Raw genomic sequence first — 22117 nt, 5'->3', positions numbered from 1 at the left:
GAGAAGCATGGGGAGCAACAGTTTGAGATTAGGATAGGCCGGATGCAAGCATCCAGGAGAATAGACGCAGAAATGGTGGATAGTGAAATAGGGCATCATAGTTATTGAGTACATGAACAGGATAGGTGAGAGATGGAGAAATAGCTTAGCTAAGCTACCAAAGAATTGTGAGGAGCCGTGCTATCCTCAACGTCTGACAAATCGACGTCCTCTCGGGTATTCCAGTTTCTCTTTCGAAGATTCTAGTTCAGATGCCTAGGCGCTAAAGCAAAAACATCGTCGTCGTCACCCACCAGAGACGGAGTGGCATGACATCGGACCTCCAAAAATCCAAGAGCTTGGATACCTTGGAATCATCCCACTTGTAGCAAATTAAGATCTGCTCTCATTACAAGTGTGTGGTCTATTTTCTAACTATTTCTTACAATAGATTGTAGCATCATTCTCATTCCCCTGGTCGACAGTAATCCTCAAAGTACTGTGCGCTAGACCCAGGTATCAGATGCGCATGACATCATCAGTGATTCTATGGGAGTTCGTCGATGCATGCCCTTGTTACCGGTTACCACTCTGGCAAACATGTTCACAGTACAGCAACAAACGTGGCATGCAAATGTGAGACAGCTGAACAGTCGGTAAAACAAACCAACATGTCACAGACTCACTGAGTCAGAATGTTGCCGGAGCACGCGCGCCGGTATCTCAGGTACCTTAGTACCACTTGCCCCCCAAACGACTCGTTGGGCTTGCGCGTCAAAGCGCATCGGTCATCCGCTACGGACGCGGGAGGAAATCAGCCGATATCAGGTCCTCGGAGCCTTGCAGGTGTAAATCCCAGGTGTTACAATTGCCCAGGTGTCCACAGCCGTGCCTGTCAGCTAGCATTGACTGTGTGGCTTGGCGTCATCTCTGGCCTCATCTCCGTTGAAGGAGCCTCATCCCCACTATTACCCTTGGCCTGAAGAACCCCTCTTCCAACCCCTCTTCCAACCCCTCTTCCAACCACCCCACTACCGTACAAGCATTCCCCCGCATCCCCCTCCCCAGCTCTTATCACTCCCCCTCCGTCTGTCGGAGTAATCAACCCCGAGCCGGGGTCACACTGCCGTCGTGACTTCCACCCACCCTACCTTCAAGCTCCCCTTCATCGATCACCTCGGAACATCGGGGGTGGTGACCGGTCAAAATCACCCACCCCCCGTCAGACCGTATATCTTCAACAGAGTACACTGGCGGTCAGCAGACCCGCCTCATCCCCCGTCTGATTCCCCGTTCATGTCCCCCTCATCTCTTGGTGATTCCTCTCCAGACCCTGACGGTATTGACGTCACAAGTCAAACAGGACCCACCCCACGGTGTTTGTGCACTTCCACAATACCCCCCCTCCCTGACACAATCTGTACCCTTGCCCCTTGGCCAGTGGACCACCATCTGAAGAATTGTTACAGGGGGGGCATAGAGGGCAGATCTTTCAATTGGGACATTAGATTAATCACCCAGTCACCCATCCATACCCATCATCGCTACTGTGGCGTTCCTCTCCCAAATTCCGGGGGTGGTCTACCACACCCCATTTCCAGTCCCTATGAACCACCCAACTGTAGGAGTCGTTTTTGCGCGCGGGGTACCTCTCCACCCCCAACTTGGCACGCAGAACCTACAGTAGTACCGTCGTCCCGTACCCCTAAGCTCGGAGTTCACTTTACCGTCCCAATTTACAAGCAGCTTTATATGGACCCCCTGATCATAGGCTGCTTTACATTTGACGGTAGGGTACTTCGGAGATATTCGGGGGATCAGGCTGCTGATGCACGAGGGGTAGTACGTCGGACTGCACCTGCCAGTTGCCACACCGTGTGGCAGTACCCCTTCATGACCCAAGGGGTAATGTATGGTGGGGTACTACAACTTCATTGTGAGACCCCCCTGACGAAGTTACGCTCCCCCCATCAGTGATATCTAGTGCACATGGTACCCACCCCCTAGATTGACGATTAACCTCCGGATCGACGCGATATCTCCTTCAATGAGGCTCGGAATCAAGGAACTGTACGAGAGTGCTACTGGAGTCCTAGCGAGCTATAGATATAATGAACCACTAGGACTGAATTCCTACAGTCACTGCCTAAGGGGTCCTAGGCTCCGTACGAAATAGGTGTGTATCAATTAAATTATTTTAAAGAGTTTTTCTTTGGGAGCAGTGCGCTGATACGGTACGGTGGCCGGGTGGGGTCACAGATCAACCAGGTTTGGACTGATGGTGGGGTGGTTTAGAACAGTGAGGACCGGTAGTGTACAAGGAGTCACTGTGGTAAAGAATCTCAAGGGTGGGTGGCTCGGCGAGGATTGTACGATGAGGGGTGCATGACGCTGGTCGTTCGGGGGGGTTAATGGCCGAAATTTCTAGTTCGAGTGGGGTGGAGGTGATACGGCAGGTTTGCGACTGGTTGCAATGGGGGTGATTTTGCGAGAGAAGTAGGGGTATGAAGGAGGAACTGGGGGAATTGAAGGGGTCTTTTAGTCCTGCCTTGCTGTCGGTGGGGTTAACTCGTCCAAGAGTCAAACCGCTGGGTGGGGTCAAAGTCGGTTGCATTGGACAAGGGGTGGGTACCTGTAGGAAACAGGGTAGGGTGGGTAGTAGGGAGGGGGGGGGGAATGAAAGGATATGGTTCAAAAACAGGGTGCTGGCTGCTCGACATCGTGAACGAGTGAAAATAAGAGCGAGCAGGAGAATGAGAGAAAGAGCGACATTTGATGGGAGATGTGATAGGAAATGCGCAGTCAGCGTTAGGATAAGAAAGAGAGCGATGAGCAAGAACTCTCAGCTCGATAAGAGTAGAAATGCCTCGCCCACCCTCAACTCTACCTTTCTGACTCTATCGAATACGTCTCCCCCGGCCTTTGTTTTCTTCACTGATATTTGCTCTCCAGTGTTAAAAAAAAAAAACTGGAAATACAATGATGGAATCCAGCGTAGTCACAGTCAAGTAAGTCGAGCATTATTGCCTCTTCCTGCATTCACTCGCTTTCAACAGAATTCATCGAGCTGAGGGGCTCCTGTTACCCTCCAGCAAAGACAGCGCTGTGAGTGCTTTTGCCCCAAGTCTGGCGACCTGATCTGACTTCCTGCTTTCTGTTCAGCTTGCTGCTCAAGCATGCATTCGTGAAGTTGGCTCCGATCAGAAGGTAGCTGAGCATGTTTCGTTTTGCACTTCCCCTTACGCCTTCAACAGCCTTCCTACGGAACATCCTTGTGGACACAGCCCTGCCCTCCTTCAAGTAACCCTTGGTACGTCGTCATGATCGAATACCTTCTTCACTCATTAGCTTCTAGGTGGGAAAGTCAGCAGTTTGAGCTCCGCGTTCGTAATCCTCAAAACTCTCAGGTACATTTGTTGGCTTGCTACATAGTTCAACCCTTGACTGATTCACAGTTGATTCTAAGCGTATCGGACATCAATGCGGCAAATCCCGCGGATCGTTTCCTAGGTTTGCAACTGATTGTCGATGATCCACAGGTGTGCTGAGGTTTCCGCAGGCGAAGTCATCTTGAACATCCATATGCTCACTCCCTCTCGTTCTCCAATCCGCGACAAATTCAAGTTGACGCAAAGCCAGTATTTCAACACAGCAGTGCGAGGATTCATCGAAGTTTCTATCTGCTATAAACCGGCATCGTATCCCAGCCCACGTATTCTCCTCCAGCAGGACAGCCAGAGCATCGCCTCCGGCGCTTCGACCAAGCCTGCAGACGCATCAACGCCTCTGTCGACTGGAACTGTTGCGTCCAAGAACGAGGATTGGGCCTGGCAGCCTGACGATGTCAAGAAGCGATGTTCGGTGCGGTTTGAAGATGAGGTGATGTCAAAGAAAAAATCTGTCGAAACAGTTCAGCCTCAGCAGTCCAACTTGGAGCCGATAGCTGAAGTTGTCAAATGTCAACAGACGGAACCCGAGATGCCATGGGACTTCGTCGCGAAATTGTTAAAACTTGATACAATCAAGCTTCCAGTGTAAATATAGTGTGTCATTAAACAATTGAATCATTCATTTCTATTCCATTCTTCTGAACGCCAAAACTGCTCTCACGTTATAATGGTAGGCACAAAACCCACGAAGGTGACGGTTTTTTGTGTTGTTGTCAAATCCCACTGCATTCCAGCAACCAATCTCTTGTATGATTTTGCGCTCTTGCGCCACCTGCTCTCCCGTCAATAACATGATGCACGTCCAGTTCCGTCGTGCACCTTCACAGCACGGGCCACATCGCCAAGTGACGGGGCATCGTCCACGACAACAATCGTAGACTGATGGCTTGCCCTGGCCTCACACTCTCAGCTCAAAGTGCACAAACAGGCAGCACGCCGACAGTGATCAGGTCCTCACCTTCCGAACTCCACCATGTCATTCCAAGGCACGAAGTCGAAGTGTCCGCCGTCCACGTGGATCAGGTCGCACTGGGGGTGCCGGTCAGGCCAGGCGATCCAAGGGGTGGGCAGGACCTTTAGGTCGGGATGGGTAGAGACAAACTCCGGGACCGTCCACGACGAGTCCCCGTGGACCACTTCCAGTCTCCCAGGGAACCTTGACCCGAGGAAGCGCTCTCCAACCTCCTGCCCCCTGCGGCCACACCTCTCAGGCTGCGAGTCAAGCGAGACAATAGGCCTCACTTGAGTTTGGCCAGATCGAACGAGACGACGCGAAGGTCTCCATGCCCAGACAGCCATGTGACAGCGCTATGACCCGCTCCGAAGCCCTGGGCACCATGCTCAGCGCTTGGCGAGGGAGGCAAGAACTCTGAACCGTCTCGCAAACAGTGCGGATCTCTTGGGAGAGGGACAAGAGGTGGTAAAGCAGAGTCTGCTCATAGAGTTGTCCGCTCGTTCCTTCCATCCCTGATGGATCCATCGTCATCACCCCGAGAGCGTAGGAGGAGGGCACGCACCCATCGCAGGATCATCAGGCGAGGCTGCTCTCATTGCCTGATACAGCTCGCGATGCATCTGTTCGACTTGTTCCAGTCTTTTCCGGTCCTGCGAGGAGGAAGGCGGCAAGTCGAGATCAGGTTCTAAGATACGCAAGAGGACAAGGACGGATGAATTAGCACTCACAGACTCTGCTTGTGCCAAGGAAACCATCTTCTCGGTGAACCCGGCCCGGTTGTCATCCTTCCCTGCCAGCACAGCATCGACTGGTGAAGAGACGCAACCTGCTTGAACGCGTCGGCCTTGCCAAAGTCTCAAAAGACCACCAAAGGCCCTGCCGTCAGGTATCATTCATCCCCAGCTTTCAACTCACCGTCGGGCTCTCTTCACCTCAAATGCGAGTCCTGCGACCTCACTCCGCACTCCATCTCCTCCTCATCAAGAGCGTCGTCCTCTACCATCGACCCCAAGATCTCATCTGCATGCTCGCTCCTGCCTTGTTTAACCACCCTCCCCCTCCGCATGCTCTCCTTGATCTCCTCTTCTGTCCACTGCCGCCCATTGTCGTTGGAAGCAGGATCTTCGTCAAGGTCTTGGAGAACTGCATTCAAGTCATCCATCTGAAAGCTGTCGAGGAGCCTTGAGACCTCCTATAGTGACAACGTCGAACACGCCGAGGTAGTTCGAGCCAGGGCCTTTGCGCAGCAGTTGTCATGCCTCCTCTCAAGGCGATCGACGTACCGATCACGACGACAACGCAGTCATATACCATCTGCCTGATCTTGGTGATGTCCAGCTTGAACTGCTGTACTGGTGTGTTGGCCAAGGTAAAGTTAGCCGCCTCTTGGTTGTTGAGGAGGACAGTAGCAAAACATCCTTGCTCTAGCTGATCTCCTCCTGCCACCTGCCCCCCATCACATCGATCACTCCACCTCGTCATGAGAGTCTCAGGGAAGCACCTCGATGACAACCTGAAAGCTTCCTGGAACGATCGACAGGTCGGGAGGAGCCAACACTTTGACTCCGATCTTCTGCTCTTCCTCACGCGCCCAACTGCCCAGACCTGCCAGCATCGCAGCAAGCAGCGCCTTCCATGCCCTCCCCATTCTGCTCGCCTTGTCCCGACACAGACAGCGAACTTTCGAAGTTTTGCACGTTCGAAGTTTTAAACTTTCGACCTCCGCGGAAAGTATCAAACGGCGAACTTGGGTTCAACTTGCCACCGTGAACGGCGCGGCCGGCCCCGGCCCGGCGGGCCGCCCGGCGCCGCCGGACGGAGTCAGTCACTGGGTAACAGGAGGCTATCATGTAAGGATGATCAAATCACCCGGCTAAGTTCAGGGACCGTCCGACTCGGAGCCGGCAGTGGGGCGAGTGGCAACTGAGTTCAAGCCTCTCAGTGCTCAGTCAGCGGCTTCAGTGTCACGTGTAGTGTCCGATCAACGGTTCACGCCGGCACGGTACGGTATTGCACGCTCAGCTTATTTTAGCATCATGGCATCGCTAACGGAAACTTAAAGTAGAACATTGCATTATAACGGGTGACCCTCGCCGTGTGTCACTGAGTGTCGCCGAGAGGGAAGATGCCAGTGGAGTCACCGATGACCCGCTGAAGACGTCTGTGCAACCTGTAAAGCTCCGGGGGGTCACAACTGCAACCATCGATCGCCAACCCTGGCAAGACCAGGCGGCACACCTTCGCGATCCTGAGAGGGAGGCATCACGCTGACATGCTGTTGGGCGCGCTCAACGAAGCTTCCTCTGCCTCCAAGAGAAGCGACAGCTCCTTGGCTTTCGAGTAGTTGCCGCTCTGTATCGCCTCAACCGCCTCTCGCCGCATCTCCTCCATGCTCGTGTCCGTCCCAAAGTTGCCTGCCGTCGTGTGCACTTTCCCGGCTCCTGACAGAGCGAACCTCTCTCCCTTCTTCGCGCCGCACAACGTCAGTCCGCACAGCTCCACGAAGCAAGGGCTGGGCGGAAACTGGCAGTGGCTGTAGCAGCAGCAGTACTTGACGCTCGACAAGTAGCATCCCTCCGGACCACAGGGGCCAACGCAATCGCACGTGGAGTGAGCCTTGTAGCACAGGAGCTTTGATTCTGAGGTGCAGAGGTTGGGCTCGCTACATTTTGCACACCCGCATCCTTGGCAGCAACAGTAGCAGATGAAGCACCTGGATACAAGTACACTCTGCTTCAGAGCAAGGCAACCAGGAATGCGCTCCCTCGCACTCACGTTTCATCCAGGACCTGCAATGCAGTTCCTCCTTTAGACATTTTGAAGGCTCTGAAAGCAAGCAGGTCAATGACAAGATTGTTCACAGTTTTGACATGCCATATTGAATCGATGATTTTTCAAGGGAGATGTCAGCAGCAATGTCAAAACATGGAACAGGTCGCATTCAAAATGACAACATAACGCACGAGCTTCCACTTAAAATTCATCTCTTATTGTTCAGATTGAAGCATGCATTCTGATCACATTCAGTCTGATTTCTCATGATTTGATAGGAGAGTATTCATGATTCAATGGAGAGGGTAAAGAGAAGCTGCTTTTGATGCTTGAGGAAAAGAATTTGATACGCCTGCCATCGGTTGAAATGCCATATTCTTGTCATAACTTCACGAACTCGGAAAAGGCTCTCATGAGAAAAAGCGAGGAGAGGAGAAGAGGGAGACGAAGTGAGTCAGTAGCACTCTTGCTTGCAAGGTGGAGTAGACGCGCGTGTCGCGATGAGTTGCGCGAGGGAGCAAGGTAGACACTGAGCCAGAAGAAACAAGGGGGTCATGAACTTTCCGCCTGGGGGACTCCGGGGAGCTACCAGGGTGCCAGGGGTGGGTAGGGTCAGCAGGGTAGGGTCAATGTAAGGCGAATCCTAGCTAGACGGGGGGGTTCCGAAGTTCAATGCCACGGTTTGGCAGACCAACACCCACCCGGTGAGGTCCGATCAGTGCTCAGTGACTGGCAGCCCGGATCATGAGCCTACTAGCTTTGAGTAAAATATCTACAGCCTAGTAGGGCCCAGATCAGGCTAGTAGGGGCCGGGCGATCAGATAGGGCCCGGCGGCGGGCCCGGCCATCACGCCCCGGCCGCCCGCGGCGGCCGCCGGTCACCGCCACCACCGTGGCGGGCCCGGCCCGGGGCCCGGGGAGTGGCACCGTCCGATCCGGCATCGCCGTCGGCCGGGCGGCCCGGGTGCGCCTATCTGAACTCGAAACTCAAGGCCAGGAACTTGCCGCCAAGCCTAATTTGCCGCAGCCTGCCTCAGTGTCGAACGGCGGTTCGCCGCGGTCGCTCGGGGGACGGAACTCAGTGGCAACCGGCTTGAAGGCTCCGAGGGCATCCGAAGTTCCGGCGGACTCCATACCGTTCGGAACGGTCACCTGCCACCGAAACTAAGGCAAGTTCGGCGGCCTCGGGCCCTCATCATCCGGCGGCGCCGATCGGCGGTCCAGCGATCCGATCGACGGCCGCCGTTCGGACCGCCTCAGTAGCGTGCTGAGTACCTCACCGGGGAGGGAGGGCCTATCACTGTGACAGTGTCATATACCCCAGGCCCGGTGAACGGTACCCGGCGCTCAGCTGACTCGATGACTCAGACGGGCCGGGGAAGGAGAGACCGTAAAGAACTGAGATGGTTTACCTAAGGCTCCGCTCATCAAGCTCGAGCACTGCATGACTCTGAACCTCTTCCACTGTGACGAGCTCGAAAGAAGCGAAAGGTGGAGGAGCAGCCTCGGCTCCCAAGGAATTATGCAGAATCCAGGTGGGCTGTGCTCCTGCAAGATCCTTCACTTGCTGATCCATCGTCACGTGCTGCCAAAGAATTCAGACGTACTGAGCTTTCGTTTGCCATATCCTGTTTTTCTTGACATTGTCAAACTGGCTCGTGAAGAGAAATGAGTATGATGATCAGACCACCACCGTGTGTGGGCAGCCCATGCCGCCCCTTGAACTCATGATTCTTGGTGTTCTGCGTGTGTTAGGAGGAGGGTACAGTTTCAACAATTAATGATCCGTGAAGGGAATGGGGCATGTGAGGCATCCAATCGTAACTTTTTCCACAAGTTCTGTCGAAACATGGCAAAGCAGTATCCCAAGTATGTATACCCCCCGACCACGCCAGATGAAATCTTCAAAACCAGGGAAATGTACCGCAAGAAAGGTTTTCCAGGGTGTATCGCGTCATGTGACTGTGTACATATTCCCATGACAAGACAATTGCACGCTACGATTCATTCTTGCAATCCGTGCATCAGGGAGGTCGTTATGCGCAAGAAGAGTTTGTCTTGTATGTTGGTGAAGGTCGTGTACAAACTCACAAAGGATTGTGGATCATGGTCGATCAAGGCTATCACCGTTGGAGGGTGTTACAATGTCCTTTACCTTACATAGTCGATATTGATAGACGACAGTGGTCTCGAGCATTGGAATCATGTCGGAAGGATGTGGAATGCTTTTTTGGAAGATTGAAGATGCGTTTCAGGTGTGTGAAGATACCGTGCAACTTTTGGTACAAGGATGAAGTGGACAACATGTTCGTGACATGTTGTATTCTTCAAAACATCATACTTGCGCATGATGCACAGACGTCGGATGGTGCAGAAGCCGCCGATGTTCAGGTTGAAGTTGAAAACAGAGAGGATGCAGAAGCCGCCGATGTTCAGGTTGAAGTTGAAAACAGAGAGGATGAGGAATATGATGGTATTGCAATTCACATGATTGCAATTCACAAGGAATTCGGGATTGTATCGGTTGTTTATCAAATCTTTAGTATCATGGTAAAACTCCATGATACTGGATCCTGGCCATGGCTGATTTCTTGATTTGTACAACAACAACTCCTCTGTCAAACCTGGTATTTCACTGCCATGCTGCTGGAGGAAATCACGAACATGCTTAGGATATGCTTCTTCAAGTAAGACATGCAACTCTGTAATTTTCCGTAGTCCTCCATCTGACACATCAAGGAACGTAAGACATGCAATAAGCCTCCCGTAAGGCTTGGCTTGTGAGGGTTTCATGCTGCCTGGTCCCGCTGGTGCCTGCATGGAGCCACTTCCCTGGTGCGCGGGAACCTTTTAATTTTCGAAAATTTGAAATGCTCGAATAAAGTGCAACTTCGACAACCTCAGATTTTTAATTTTTCCTTTTTCCCGGCCTCCGAATAAAGATAGCCTAACTAGGAAGTTATACCCAGTGACCGCCATCCGTACGGTCGGAGTACGCCGCGCCGTGACTGGCGAGCCTGAGAGTCGATGACTCAGTGATACCGTACGGTAGTCACTACTACGGTACTGCGGTACTACGTGACCTTCGGACTGGAAATATGGACGGTGACAGGTACGGACGATGCGGCCCTCGGTGTCGGCCCCCTACTCCTAGCGGCGCTCAGTAGTACTACTGCAGCCTAGTCGGGCTCAAGCCAACAGAAAGTGAAGAGGCGCGATTTTTGATAGTAAAGCGATGCAAGGAGAAAGCTTGCAACCGACACTCAGTTGAAAAGAAGTCTTTCCGACTCTTACGGATAATGTTTGTTACTGTCATAGTCCAACTTACTGCACCCCTTTTGTTTCCAAAGTTCATTTTAGCTATTTCGGCGGACCCCGAGGGTCGCAACTTGAAGTGACTAGCCTAGTAGCTCGGAGGGGTTCAAAGTGACCAGTTTCGGAGGATCCGAGGGGTCGTGATGGGCTACTATAAAAGGAAGACTTGCAGCGCAAGTCCCCACCGTGAGAGGCAGCACAGGCTTCATCAAGCATCTTCTTTGCTTGCTGGTCAGCCCACCGTGTTTGTTGTTGAGACATCAAGTCCCTCTCCTCTTAGATATGGAAAGTGTACCGGAGCTGAAACCTGGTTGCAAGGGATTCTGTGTTCTGTTCAGAGTGCCCAATGCGGCGACTGATAAGGTAGACAAATTCTTTGATGGTCACCAGGCTTTCATGCGAAAAACTCACCCAACCTCTGGCACTGAAGAGCCAGTTGTGATCTCGTACCATGTGATGCGATCACCTGAGTTGGTGAACAATTTGGATCCGAGCCAGGGGACTACGGGATTCACCATGTACTCGATGGTGGAAGCTTATCGTAGTATGGAAGGGTGTGCCAAGCACATGGAGCTCGGACAGAAGACCGGAGACTTGTTCAAGGAGCTCGTCGAGATGATCAGTGCGTATTGCAAGGTTGCGCTGATGTTCGGAGGCGTTATCGGAACTATGGAGGTTGCCATTCAGAACATTAACAGTTCGATCACCAAGGGCACAATGGGCTTTCATGGCTACTTCCGGGCGACGAACGATGAGGAGGAGACCTTCCTGGACAAGTTCATAGTCGAGCACACGAACTTCATGAACGAGACCCATCACATCACTGGTGATACAGAACCTCGTCTCCTTTACTTCGCATGGAGCAAGACAGAGGAGCTGGTGAATCCTGTCAATCCGGAGGAGGGCAAGACCGGGAGCAAGGTCTACTCCCTGGTCGAGATATATCGCGGTGATGCGGGTTGCGCAGCTCACATGGAGGCTGGGCAGAACTCTGCGATCTGGAGCGATTTTGTCAAGGCACTGTCGTACAGCCCTGGAGGCATATTCGGTGGGACTGTTGTCTGGACCATCTGAATAGAAGAGGTCTGATTGGTCTGCTCCACGAGGAACTTCAAGACTCTCCCGTCAACAGCTGGATCTATGCAACGGCTCACGTCTCTCAAGAAAGACGGAGAAGAACAAACTTGGTTAGAGTAGACTAAAGGCAGTAGAAACACGAATACAAGACACGGAAATCGATCCACTGCGCTGGGTTCTCAGAGGCGGTCCGACTGTTGGCCAACCGCCGCGGTGCCCCCGTTGGTGGCCATCAGGCTGCCTGGATTCAGCCCTCAGCGGCACTTGGACTCAGAACCCAGGCTGCCACTGCCGCACCTCGGAGCCGCCGAAGTTGATGGTGGATTTGCCAAGTTGTTGCGTGGCGACAACGTAGAAGCTTCTGGATGTTGCCACTGCCAGGCTTGCCGCAGTGCCACTCAGACTGTGGCCCCCTAACATAGACATGATCCGCGGCCGGTCCTGATCATCATCATCATCCGGTGACCGGCCGCCGGGCCCCGCCGGGGGGGGCGCGGGGTGAGCCGCTCGGCGGGCCGGCCGCCGTCCGACGGTCACTTCCTGATAGCCTACCGTACTCTTCGTACTAGTGCCCCGGCCCGATAGGTTATAATCGGCGGCAGCAGGCTGAGGCGGGGGCCCGGCCCGGGGCCCGGCCACCGCTTCCATGTCCTCCCTCATCCCCCCACCCACCCAACCACAAACAGTGGCCGCCGACTGAAAATGCAAGTAGGATATATCGATGAACGACAGGGACAGGGACAGGGACAGGGGCAGGGCAAGCAACAGGAGCAGAAGGCACTTTTAGGAGCAGGAGCAGTTGCATCAGAGAAGGAGCAGGAGCAGGATGAGGTGTATCAGCAGGGGCAGGAGCAGAGAAGATGTCCACGGATGAAGCGAAGATCGTGGGACCATCGCGTGGAGGATCAGGATGTTTTGCTGTCAATTTTTACAAGCCGCAGAGGAAAAGTAGACAAGTGCACGTGTCAGAGTTGAGGGCGTACGTGTCACACGCGGTAGGAGGTAGAGGTCCCAAGGGCTCAATGGAACGTTGAGTTTGAGTCACGCTGGATGCGCAGGTTGGAGCATGAAGGCCGTCTTGCTGCTGGCGCTGGTGCTGGTGGCGAGAGCCCCGGGCGCCACAGGCTTTGCGCAGCTCTTGTCTCGTCCTTCTTTCTCATCAGGAGTCAGGACGGTACTGCTCTGGTCATGCGATCTTCCCACGTGTCTAGTGAAATCTGCATACAGGCCCATGTGCGAAAGTGGAATATGCAGATGGAGGGAGATAAGAGCGATCGGATGTCCCGGCGAGCTCTCAGCACGCTGCTTGGAGCGAGCATAATCTACTCTCTATCTCCAGATGTATCCTCACATCATCGCATCGTGTCTCCAAAGGTCCTGAAGGTTTCCCTCAGGTCGCGCACGCTGGAATCACTGAGATAGTGACTGGGACGTCGAAGAGGAAGGACACTCTAGCAAGGATCAAGGTAGCGGTAGGTCGAGGGGACTCTGTCTGACAGACATGCTTCACCTCAGGCAGGCGACGTGTGGCTCCCCAGGCTGAGTTGCTTCCCACCAGAGCCCTGCATGCAGCAGACTACGGACAAGTGGTGAGCCAGAGTCAGATGGGTTTCAAGGGTCGTCACTGGTCTAACGCCCGTGCTCTCAGGTACGACTTCCCTCCGACTGTCGATGGGTATACGTCGACTCCGTCAGGCCTCAAAGTGAAGCCTCTCCCACCCCTTGAAGGTCTGCGCTTGCCCTCGACCTGCTGACAAGCTGAGAAGCCTGTTGTGGATGCGTCAGAGATGAAGGAGGTAGTTACTCAGGCTCCTTTCCCCACCGAAGCTCAGGGGACTAGCAACATCCAGATCATCTGTGCTGGGTGAGATAAACGGGCAGCTCGAGTGCTCCCTATTGAACGATTGCAGCTACATCCTAGGAGCAGCGACCGAGCAGCAGATCAAAGATTACCTTGATCCGCAAAGCAAGTCCAGCAAGTACTATGACGTCAGCAACAGAGACCCGCGATTGTTTCAGGTCTGGGCAGAGCTCTCTCTTGCGAGAATGGTGACGCTCTCGGCATGTCAGCTTGATTCTGTCTTGGTGAACGTGGACAAGTCGACACTCATCCCTGGTGAACTATCTGCTGAGATGCCCATCAAGGTTGACGGCCTCAACTGCAGGACTCAGGGAAGGTCTCAAGGGCATGCGGGTAAGATAGGATGGGAGAGCTCTGCTGGATGACTCTCATATTCAAAGATCGGAGAGCGCAAAAGCTTTATCGTCCCTCCGGAGCTCGGCTACGGCGAACAGGGATCGCCGAAACGACGAGGTTTCATCAGAGAGGTTCGAGAAATTGTGGCTGGCCGACCGACTTGGCTGAAAGGCTGGCAGGTCCCTCCAAACTCTACGCTGCTCTTTAACATTTGGGTCCTCAAAGCTGTAAGGTGAAGGAAAGACCTTGCTACAACTCCCTCGCTCGCGCCCCTGTTCCTTTCGGCATCCCTCGTTCAGCTGCTGACGGTCAAGGTGACTACGATGAGACCCGGATTACGTCTAGGATGCTCTCAAGCGAAGTGAAGTTGAAGCGTCGAGCGAACATGTAGTAGCAAGTGTGTGTCATCAGAAAGTACGGGCAAACATTCGCATAATATTTTTGAAAATTGATCGACATCCATTGGCAACATCTATCACTCATATTGTCATTTCGATCAAACTCAGCTTTGGCAGTCATGTTCGCGCCATATGCTGATAGCTTCAAGGCTTCTCCGCACATGTGCCAAGCGGAAAACTTGGATGCTCTACCATGCGAACCTCATGCTCCTGCTCCATGATCACTCTCCCATCCTGCCCGAGGATACTTTTGAAGCGGAATTGCTTGTACTTGAGCTGCGTCCTCATAATCAGCCAGAATCTTTACTGAGGTCGACCTACCGCGTCCTCCCATGATCGCGTCTCGTCCAGGTGCACGAACCTTGGGTTCACCCACACGAGTCCAGCATCAAGACACTTGTTGAACACGCTAACTTTCATTGGTCAAACGCCTGCATCTCCCAACCATCCTCACCTCTCGAAGTCTGAGATGTACATACACATGTGATCTCCTGTGTACGCCGGCATCTCCTGCGTTTCATGATACTCCATGGTCTGACATCAAAGCAGGTCAACCCCCACCCGCTGAGAAGCTGCAGCCACAAGTTCATGCACGTACTCACCTGGCAACCTGCAAGTCCTCCTTCGATGATGGCTTTCCGTCCTTCCACTCTTGTCTTCATGTTGAGGTAGGACTTGTAGAAGTCCGCAACCTCCTGTCATAGCAAGTCAGGGCGACAGCAACCGACTCCACTCCTCCACCTTTGCCGCTCCATCAGGACAGGGGAGCACGACTGATGCGATCCCAAGAGGCTCCGATCCCTCCGAACCTTTCCTCCTCCCGTTCTTCTCGTCCAAGCCCTCGGCCTCCTAGAAGGGAGGGTAACAGTCAACCTCCGGCTCCAGGATCGTGTTCACCTACATGTCTTGTCGCTTCTCTGAGAATAAATTTGTTTCCAAAGGGACACGTAACGCGCAGGACGCCATCTTCATCTTCGACGGTCATGGCTGTTCCCTTCAAGTCCGTGGACGCTAGATCTCTCAACCGGTTTGCAGCTTGAATAACCTCTTTGTTCGTCTTGTAGACAAGAACAAGGTGTCCCCGCCATATCTGCGACCCCTCCTCGGCGATGTAACTCTCATGCTCAGGCCCAGCCGTGTGAAACTGACAATGAGCGCCGACATTGCAATGCAGAGATTTGCATTTGGCAGCACGGAACGGGTCCTCGCAGCATCCGAGTCCCCTTATGTAGAAAGACCTCGCGTGGGAGGAGCTCGCAACATTCAAGTTCACATGCTCCAGCAACAGAAGCGAACCTTCCGCTAAGCTCGAGCAGCCGGCGCTCATGTAGAGGAAGAAGAGAAGGCAGGGGAGGATCGTAATGGTGATGAAATCCTTTATGAGGGCGAACGCTACATTGAAGTGTTGTAGTCAATAATTGTTCCTTTATTGTCAAATAGCACGCATCTATTGTCAAACTCTCGGGGCTCACTGGACAGCCGTCATGGCAGGCCTGCGATGGTTCGCATCGGTCGCCATGCAGCTGTTGATGATCCTATGCTTGTGAGTGAGAGAAGCACGCTCCTCTTCCACTCCTGCTCGTCCTCTCCTCCTCAGTCCTCCTCTTTCTCTTCCTCTTCGCCGGGTTGCCCATCCTCATCCGAAGATTTTGAAGAGTCCTGGCAGTCCTCGCACTCTCCCTCTCCCTCTCCCTCTCCCTCCTTCACTCGGCTTTCATCTCAGTGACCATCTCCTCACCCTCTTGTGTTGTTTCTTTCCCTCGTCGATTGGAGCTTGAGCTCTCACCCAGCTCACAACGCTGATCATGTTCTTGTGCTGGCAGGGTTCGCCGTAGCAGCTCGCAGTGTCGGTTCGGGGCTGTCTTAGTGAATGGAGTGAATGGAAGTACGTGCTTGTGCGATCAGGGCAATTACGGAGATGCAGCTGCCTGCTTGCCATGTCCCAAGGGAACCTACAAGTCTGAGGTCGGGACGGCCAGGTGTAGAGACTGTCCACTATTCTCAGACTCTGAGAAAGCGAGCATCTCGCCCAACAACTGCAGTTGCATCACCGGATACACCAAGATCAGTGGGGAATGTTTCCGATGCCTCGCCCCAGACAACTGCGCGAAGATCGTGTCAACGAGGGAGAAGATCGGGGTCTGCGGCAACTGCTCCCTGTACTTCCAATACAACGACAGCGGGCTTCACGTCGATGTGGGTGCAGCCGATTACCAGGAGACGCTGGGTGGGGAGAAATTCTGCTACTGCACATACCTCGATCTCTCCAACAGGTACCTCGCAAAACTCGGCCCCTCGGTCTTCAGCAAGATGAGATTCTTGGAGCGTTTGGATCTGTTCGGCAACTACCTGGCCAGCATTTCAGCTACGGCTTTCAGCAACCTCCCGTACCTGAAGCAGCTCTATCTCCAGGTGTCCTCTGCCACCTCCCCGCTGATGCTGACACCCGCACAGGGCAACAAGATGCGGTACCTCCCCCCGGGCCTCTTCAACAACCTCACAAGCCTCGAAGGCGTCTACTTGGTGAGATCAGTTCTGATTGCGGAGAAGATTGTCATGACTTCTTGTTCCTTTCAGGATCAAAACAGTCTCATCGTCCTCGAGCCTGATGTATTCTCCGGACTTGATAATCTGAAAACCATCTACTTGGAATCAAATAATCTGGAAGAAATTTCGTCCAGTCAGTTCCAAAACCTGGGTCAGCTACAGACGCTGGAGATTTCTTACAACTACATGGTCAACTGCTTGGACTTGCCTAATGTGACAGTTTTTCAGACAGGATGCAGTAGTCCTTGAAATTCCAACATATTGATCGTAGCCATGAACATGGGTTGCAACGCTGCAGAATCAGGAGAATTTGGAATCTTCTCCACAATGTTCGTGTTTACATCGATGTTTCCATGTAATGTTCATTTAATTTTGTAACAAAGTATTCGAGTGACTAGGCTCCAATGTCTGAACGATGCACAGTCGTAGGGCCCGATCATGTATTGCGAGACTAGGGAGCCGAGGTCATGTTTTGCCGTTGAAAGACTTCGAGGGCAGTCTGAGTTCCCGTCAGTCTTGTAAAAACTTGAGTGCAGCGTCCGGGCTTCAGATCGCCAGATCCTTGGATCGGGAAAACCATGGGCCCTGGTGGAGCTCCGCCTTCATGGCTGCCTTCTGTGCGCGGCTCTTCTCCAACCGCACATTCTTGACGGCCATCTGCTGCTGCTTCTTGTTCATCGCAGCCGCATGCAGCTGCATCTTCTTGTACCGGTTCTCCAACGACTCAAACGCTGACCATTCGTTCGCAGGGCTGGTCTCAGCCGCTGCCCCCAAGCTCACAGGACGCACAACCATCTGCTTCTGCTTCGGCGTCACTTTCTCCGCCCCGACTTTTCGCGAGTTTGCCTCTCTAGCATGCAGTGCAGCTTCAAACCCCTGCTCGTATGCTCTTGCAAGCGCCTTGTCCGTCGCCGATAACTGAGAAAGTCGGTGCTTGGGAGCGGCGCTCGGGTGAGCCTTAGGAGCTTGGAAGAGTTGCTGGCTGCTGCTGCTCTTCTCCTGCGCTCCTCCTGAACTTTCACCGCTGCTCTCCCCAGCTTCTGCCATCGGCGGAGCAGCGAAAGTAAACAGAGGCGAAACGACCTGCTCTGAATCATACTGTGGTTGCCCCGAGTACTTGACAGGCCCACTAGGATTGCCGACAGAGAGGAGACGAGCATAGCAATACCTCATCTCTGCTTCTGTGACAAAGTTGGTCGTGCAGAACTGGAAGAGAAGCCCTCGCTGCTTCCTCGGACTCAACGGCAGCCCGTTTGATCCCAACCACATGTGATACATGCTGTCTACTTGCGGCTTGTTAGAATTTCCCCCAAAAGCGTACAGACACATCAGTGCAACCGAGCAGGCAGCACTGAACGTGGAGAGAGCGATCCTCAACCATCGCTGGCGGTCGGGGGACGTCGGCGACGCCATGCCGCGACATGGCTGCGTCATGCTCCCTTCGATATGGCGCGACCTCCGGAAATAGAAGAAAGGGGGTAGGGTGCTGTGACTTGAGGGGGTGCCAGGATGTGTTGGTACAAGTTGGGTAGGGGGTCATCAAGTTGTGAAGCCAGACCTAGGGGTTTGAGATTATGTATCAAATGGTGGGGTACTTACCTGTATTTTAAAGGGTACATCATGCTCAGTCAGGGGTTACCAAACACATGCAGGGGTAGTGGGTTCCACAGCTAGTGATGTAACGAACTGTAACGACATTGGGAGCCGGGGCGGGCCGCCGGCCCAGTCAACTGGACTCCGGGGTGCACGTAAGGTTTGTAGTCAAGATTTTCTATATGCATACCTGTAGTCAAATTGTCGCTGCCATGCACATGGGAATGTGCTGCCAAGCGAGAGGCGGAGAAAGTTCGAAGGTGAAGGAGGAGGAAGAGGAGGAGAAGGAGAAGGAGAAGGAGGAGAAGGAGGAGAAGGAGAAGGAGAAGGAGCAGGAGGGGAATCGGGGAAGTTGGGGAGGGGAGGAGTCGATCAATGAAGGGCATCAGGGAGCCAATTTGAGGAGGAAGGGCAAGAGAACGAACAATCACATTCGAAGAAAGGGCTCATGGAGGAGGAAAGTCGCTTAGGGTTACTTGCCCCTGTCCATGCTCATATCGCTATTCTGTCAGGGAGGGAGCGACAAGGACAAGGTGCATCGGTCGGTGAAGCCACTGTACAGCTCGAGGTCTGGCTGTGATCTTGAGAGGAAGGGAGAGGTGTTGAGTGCTGATACAGGCAAGTGGAAGAGAAGGAGGAGGGCGACGAGACGATGGGCATGCATACCAGCTTGGAGAGCTGTGGTGTGGGGATAGTCTTCAGGATATCAGAAGCAGGGGACATGGTGATCGAGGACTTCATAAGCGGTCAGGAGCTCGCGCCATCCCTTCCGCCTCTCACCCTCTTGAGCGCAGGAGGACCCGCAGAGCGATCGGGGAAGCTCAAGGTCGGCGATCAGCTGAATCGTGTGGACGGAAAGTTCGTGCGAGGACAAGCTGCGAGCAAGATCGCTCCCAAGATCCTTGGCCCTGCCGGGACCATCGTAGAGCTCGCGTTCAAGCGAGTTCAGGGCCCTGCCGTCATGACGGTTAACGTGGCTGTGGTACGAGAGCCGGCTGGGGGGCAGGCCGCGCGACGCTGACGGAGGGAGCGGAAGCGTCAGCTGCACGGGAAGCGACGGGATGGGGATGTGAATATGAGGGCTGCGAGAATCAGGTTGTGTAAAATATGATGGATGCAAAGGACGCGGAGGAGGCCGAAGAGAAGAGAGGAAGAGGAAAGAAAAGGAGGAGGCAGAGGCAGGAGAAGGGTGAAAGGAGCAAGGGAGTAAGCAGGAAGGAGCAATGGGGTATCGATGAGTATGTCCGATGGTCACATGCTCTCTTCCTTAAGAAGTTATGCTTGGCACTTCACCCACCCATCGTGAAGTCTACGCCTGCCTACGGACCATTGTGAGCTCCTTCCCCCTGCCCCTCCCTGTTAACCTCCACGCGCTAGTCCGTCGAGTCGCCTCAATGGCCTTCCTGGTCCACCTGCTCGCTCTCAGACTCAACATAGTCTTGCCCTACCCTTCCATCTCCTCTGCCCCCTCCTTCCCCTCGCTTTTCTCAACCACTCACCTCTATCTGAGACATGTTGCCCATGGAAGCGAAGTCAAACAAGGGCAGCGTCTCGTTGCTGAACGACCTGCAAGGTGTCAGCCTTAACTGGAGGGCAGCTGGACCTTTGACCCGTCGCTGTGCAAGAAGACCATCCGGAAATCTGTCGTGGGTGAGGAGGGAAGGAGGAGGAGACAGTCACCTGAGAAATTGACTGTGCTGCCAGTAGGTCCCACTGAAAAGGGAGAGACTCATGGAGGGAATAGCGGGAGGGAGGCAGGAGCAGCAAGGGATGAGACTTTGACTGCATTACCTCTGAATGTTACATTTCTTGAATCAGCTGATTCTCTTGGGTATTCCTTTTGATGACGTTGATCAGAAGCGATGAAAAGAGATCAGGTTTGAATTCTTACTTCATATTCTCCCTCCTCGTCTTCGTCCTCCTCGTCTTCCTCGTCCTCGTCTTCCTCGTCCTCGTCTTCCTCGTCTTCTTCCATCTCATCCACAACCTCTGCCCTTTCTATCCCGTCCATATCCACATCCTCCACGAACCTACTGTAGTGGAAGGTCAGCAACATGGAGCAAGGAGAGATGGGAGCGCGGGAGTCGAGAAATGAGACTGGCAAAGGAAAGGGAGAGGAAGAGGTGGAAGGGGGGAGGAGGAGGGAAAAGGGGGAGCGAGACGGACCTTTGTCCTTCGATAGGTCGGAGTCTTCGGTGCTCTTCAGAGCATTCTGTCATGAGCTCGAAGTCGCTCTCCATGCTCCCCCTCGTTCCGTTGAGGTCCACTGCTTCGCTCGTCGTCTTGTTGCTCTCCCGCTCGCCATCAGCTCCTGGGGACTCGTCAGGCGTGCCAGTCAAATCCAGCACACGAGCGACCGGCGGGGGATGAAGAGTTTGAGCCTTTGCCGTCCTGTTGACGCGAATGACCACCAGTCAACGTGCTCCTTCAAAGTGACTCACCGCGGACTGCTCCTTCCGCAGCTCTCTCCACTCCGCGATCCTCCGAGCCCTGAAATTTGATGTGGGATCATCTCCCTCCCGTTCTTGCCTTCCCCTTCCTGCCTCCCCGCTCTTTTCCGTTTCCCCCTCCCCGCCCTGCCTTCCTGCCTGCCAGCCTCCTGCCTTCCTGCCTGCCAGCCTCCTGCCTTCCTGCCTGCCTGCCTGCCTCCTCCTGTGCTTTGTCTCCTTGCCGTCAACGCACCTGTACTCTCCGATCTTCTGTTTCAGAGCCTCTTGCGGGACGAGCTGCTCCTCTGCGCTTGCTCTCAACTGCTCCAGCAGCACGCATGCGCAGCATGAGGTACCGGTCAGAGGAGCGCGGTTGAAGGGGTCGTGGGGATCCGTGAGGAGGTGCCGGGTGATGACGACGCGGTCAGCGATGATTCCCGAGGAAGGCAGACGGACGGGGTCGACCATGAGGGTCTACCACTCGCATCAGTCTCTCAGCTCTTGACCTCTCCCACCCTCTGCCTGCATCAGGGGATCCAAAAACTCTTCATCCGCCCCATCGATCAGCACGTCCTCGTCCATCTGCCACAGGAGACTTCAGTCCCGTTCCCTTGCGTCTCCTCCACCTCCTCCCCTGTCAGGAGGTCTACCTGCTCCTCTGAGAGACTTGCGATCTTCCCCCAGATCTCCTGGAATTTCCTCCTCTCCTCCTCACTCAGCACGCTCTTCTTGGACAAGAGATCGCCTGAGAGGCTTTTCAGCTGCGACTCACATGGGAAAGAGGCGCATGTGCGACGAGGGGAAGGCGAAGTGAACTGAGTGAGAAGAGGGAAGGAAGAACAAGGAGAAGGAAAGAAGCGGCAAGATGGGAAGGGATAGATGAGTCTTGGAGAAGAGGAAAGCAGAGGAGAGGGGGAGGGGAAGGGACGTACAAGTCTTGAAGAAGAGAGAGGGAGAGAGGAAGGGAAGGCGAGGGGGAGGGGAAGGGACGTACAAGTCTTGAAGAAGAGCTTCTCGTTGAGCAGCTGCGGGTCCTTCACAAAGACGGCAAGAAACTTCTCGTGTGCGCTCATGGCCAGCAGGGACCTGCCTGCGTTGAGACACGCATGGTGCACAAACAGGTTATGCACCTCAACGAGAGGGTCAGGATGTGACGAGGCTCAAAGCAGAAGGCCTTCGGGTCCTTGATCTTCAACTTGCTGCAGGACTGACCGACAAGCCGGTCGACCATTCTCACCATGAAGGCTGAGTAGACGTCAGAGAGGGAGGTGAAAGGGAGGAAAAGACATGGAGAGGGGGAGGAAGAAAGGAGGAAGAGAGGGGGGGGGGTGGGGGGGGGGGTGTAAAAAGTTAAGAAAAGAACCTGGAGTGTTCTTTGGAAAAATGGTAGAAAGTTTCTGGTTTTA

The 22117-nt window shown here is 53.9% G+C and overlaps 10 protein-coding genes across 10 annotated transcripts in view; 5 read left to right on the top strand and 5 right to left on the bottom strand.

The window, feature by feature from the left end:
* Positions 1–2958: 2958 nt before the first annotated feature.
* On the top strand, positions 2959–4017 carry GUITHDRAFT_132470 (hypothetical protein; the record flags this gene model as incomplete). Its single annotated transcript, XM_005840979.1, has 7 exons — positions 2959–2987; positions 3036–3084; positions 3142–3186; positions 3234–3289; positions 3335–3386; positions 3435–3489; positions 3539–4017. The coding sequence occupies 7 exons, from the start codon at positions 2959–2961 to the stop codon at positions 4015–4017; spliced, it is 765 nt and encodes a 254-aa protein (XP_005841036.1).
* A 36-nt stretch (positions 4018–4053) lies between these two features.
* Positions 4054–6031, bottom strand: GUITHDRAFT_132469 (hypothetical protein; the record flags this gene model as incomplete). The annotated part of the gene is made up of 12 exons (XM_005840978.1): positions 4054–4200; positions 4248–4320; positions 4387–4620; positions 4671–4756; positions 4804–4895; positions 4946–5003; positions 5112–5173; positions 5210–5259; positions 5316–5526; positions 5573–5620; positions 5667–5829; positions 5885–6031. 12 exons carry the CDS (start codon positions 6029–6031, stop codon positions 4054–4056), a joined length of 1371 nt encoding a protein of 456 aa, XP_005841035.1.
* A 452-nt stretch (positions 6032–6483) lies between these two features.
* Positions 6484–7199, bottom strand: GUITHDRAFT_132468 (hypothetical protein; the record flags this gene model as incomplete). The annotated part of the gene is made up of 3 exons (XM_005840977.1): positions 6484–6577; positions 6656–7096; positions 7159–7199. 3 exons carry the CDS (start codon positions 7197–7199, stop codon positions 6484–6486), a joined length of 576 nt encoding a protein of 191 aa, XP_005841034.1.
* Positions 7200–10653: 3454 nt separating this feature from the next.
* Positions 10654–11544, top strand: GUITHDRAFT_160793 (hypothetical protein; the record flags this gene model as incomplete). The annotated part of the gene is made up of 1 exon (XM_005840976.1): positions 10654–11544. Exon 1 carries the CDS (start codon positions 10753–10755, stop codon positions 11542–11544), a length of 792 nt encoding a protein of 263 aa, XP_005841033.1. The 5' UTR covers positions 10654–10752.
* Positions 11545–12603: 1059 nt separating this feature from the next.
* GUITHDRAFT_150135 (hypothetical protein) lies at positions 12604–13646 on the top strand (the record flags this gene model as incomplete). The annotated part of the gene is made up of 8 exons (XM_005840975.1): positions 12604–12721; positions 12775–12888; positions 12942–13013; positions 13063–13136; positions 13196–13275; positions 13333–13411; positions 13458–13562; positions 13614–13646. Coding segments are annotated over exons 1-7 (605 nt in total), but the record flags the coding sequence as incomplete, so codon positions are not given.
* Positions 13647–14286: 640 nt separating this feature from the next.
* On the bottom strand, positions 14287–15469 carry GUITHDRAFT_100301 (hypothetical protein; the record flags this gene model as incomplete). Its single annotated transcript, XM_005840974.1, has 6 exons — positions 14287–14418; positions 14464–14551; positions 14597–14676; positions 14745–14837; positions 14884–14991; positions 15044–15469. The coding sequence occupies 6 exons, from the start codon at positions 15467–15469 to the stop codon at positions 14287–14289; spliced, it is 927 nt and encodes a 308-aa protein (XP_005841031.1).
* A 157-nt stretch (positions 15470–15626) lies between these two features.
* On the top strand, positions 15627–16938 carry GUITHDRAFT_132464 (hypothetical protein; the record flags this gene model as incomplete). Its single annotated transcript, XM_005840973.1, has 4 exons — positions 15627–15685; positions 15966–16554; positions 16597–16665; positions 16720–16938. 4 exons carry the CDS (start codon positions 15627–15629, stop codon positions 16936–16938), a joined length of 936 nt encoding a protein of 311 aa, XP_005841030.1.
* Positions 16939–17367: 429 nt separating this feature from the next.
* GUITHDRAFT_150134 (hypothetical protein) lies at positions 17368–18151 on the bottom strand (the record flags this gene model as incomplete). Its single annotated transcript, XM_005840972.1, has 1 exon — positions 17368–18151. A coding segment is annotated over exon 1 (656 nt), but the record flags the coding sequence as incomplete, so codon positions are not given.
* A 619-nt stretch (positions 18152–18770) lies between these two features.
* Positions 18771–19303, top strand: GUITHDRAFT_100298 (hypothetical protein; the record flags this gene model as incomplete). Its single annotated transcript, XM_005840971.1, has 3 exons — positions 18771–18850; positions 18901–19028; positions 19077–19303. 3 exons carry the CDS (start codon positions 18771–18773, stop codon positions 19301–19303), a joined length of 435 nt encoding a protein of 144 aa, XP_005841028.1.
* Positions 19304–19527: 224 nt separating this feature from the next.
* GUITHDRAFT_160790 (hypothetical protein) overlaps positions 19528–22117 on the bottom strand; it is a 7360-nt gene continuing 4770 nt past the window's right edge. Inside the window, exons 25-35 of the mRNA XM_005840970.1 lie at positions 21842–21956; positions 21706–21797; positions 21362–21456; positions 20965–21185; positions 20449–20673; positions 20174–20315; positions 20074–20119; positions 19963–19995; positions 19893–19923; positions 19782–19848; positions 19528–19694 (exon numbers count right to left, since the gene is read on the bottom strand). Coding sequence (XP_005841027.1) covers positions 19674–19694; positions 19782–19848; positions 19893–19923; positions 19963–19995; positions 20074–20119; positions 20174–20315; positions 20449–20673; positions 20965–21185; positions 21362–21456; positions 21706–21797; positions 21842–21956 — 1088 coding nt within the window. The 3' untranslated portion in view covers positions 19528–19673. The remainder of the gene's footprint in view (positions 19695–19781; positions 19849–19892; positions 19924–19962; positions 19996–20073; positions 20120–20173; positions 20316–20448; positions 20674–20964; positions 21186–21361; positions 21457–21705; positions 21798–21841; positions 21957–22117) is intronic.

This window comes from Guillardia theta, assembly GCF_000315625.1.
Source record: "Guillardia theta CCMP2712 unplaced genomic scaffold GUITHscaffold_4, whole genome shotgun sequence".
Lineage (NCBI taxonomy): Eukaryota > Cryptophyceae > Pyrenomonadales > Geminigeraceae > Guillardia > Guillardia theta.
This window is presented reverse-complemented; position numbering and strand designations above follow the sequence as displayed.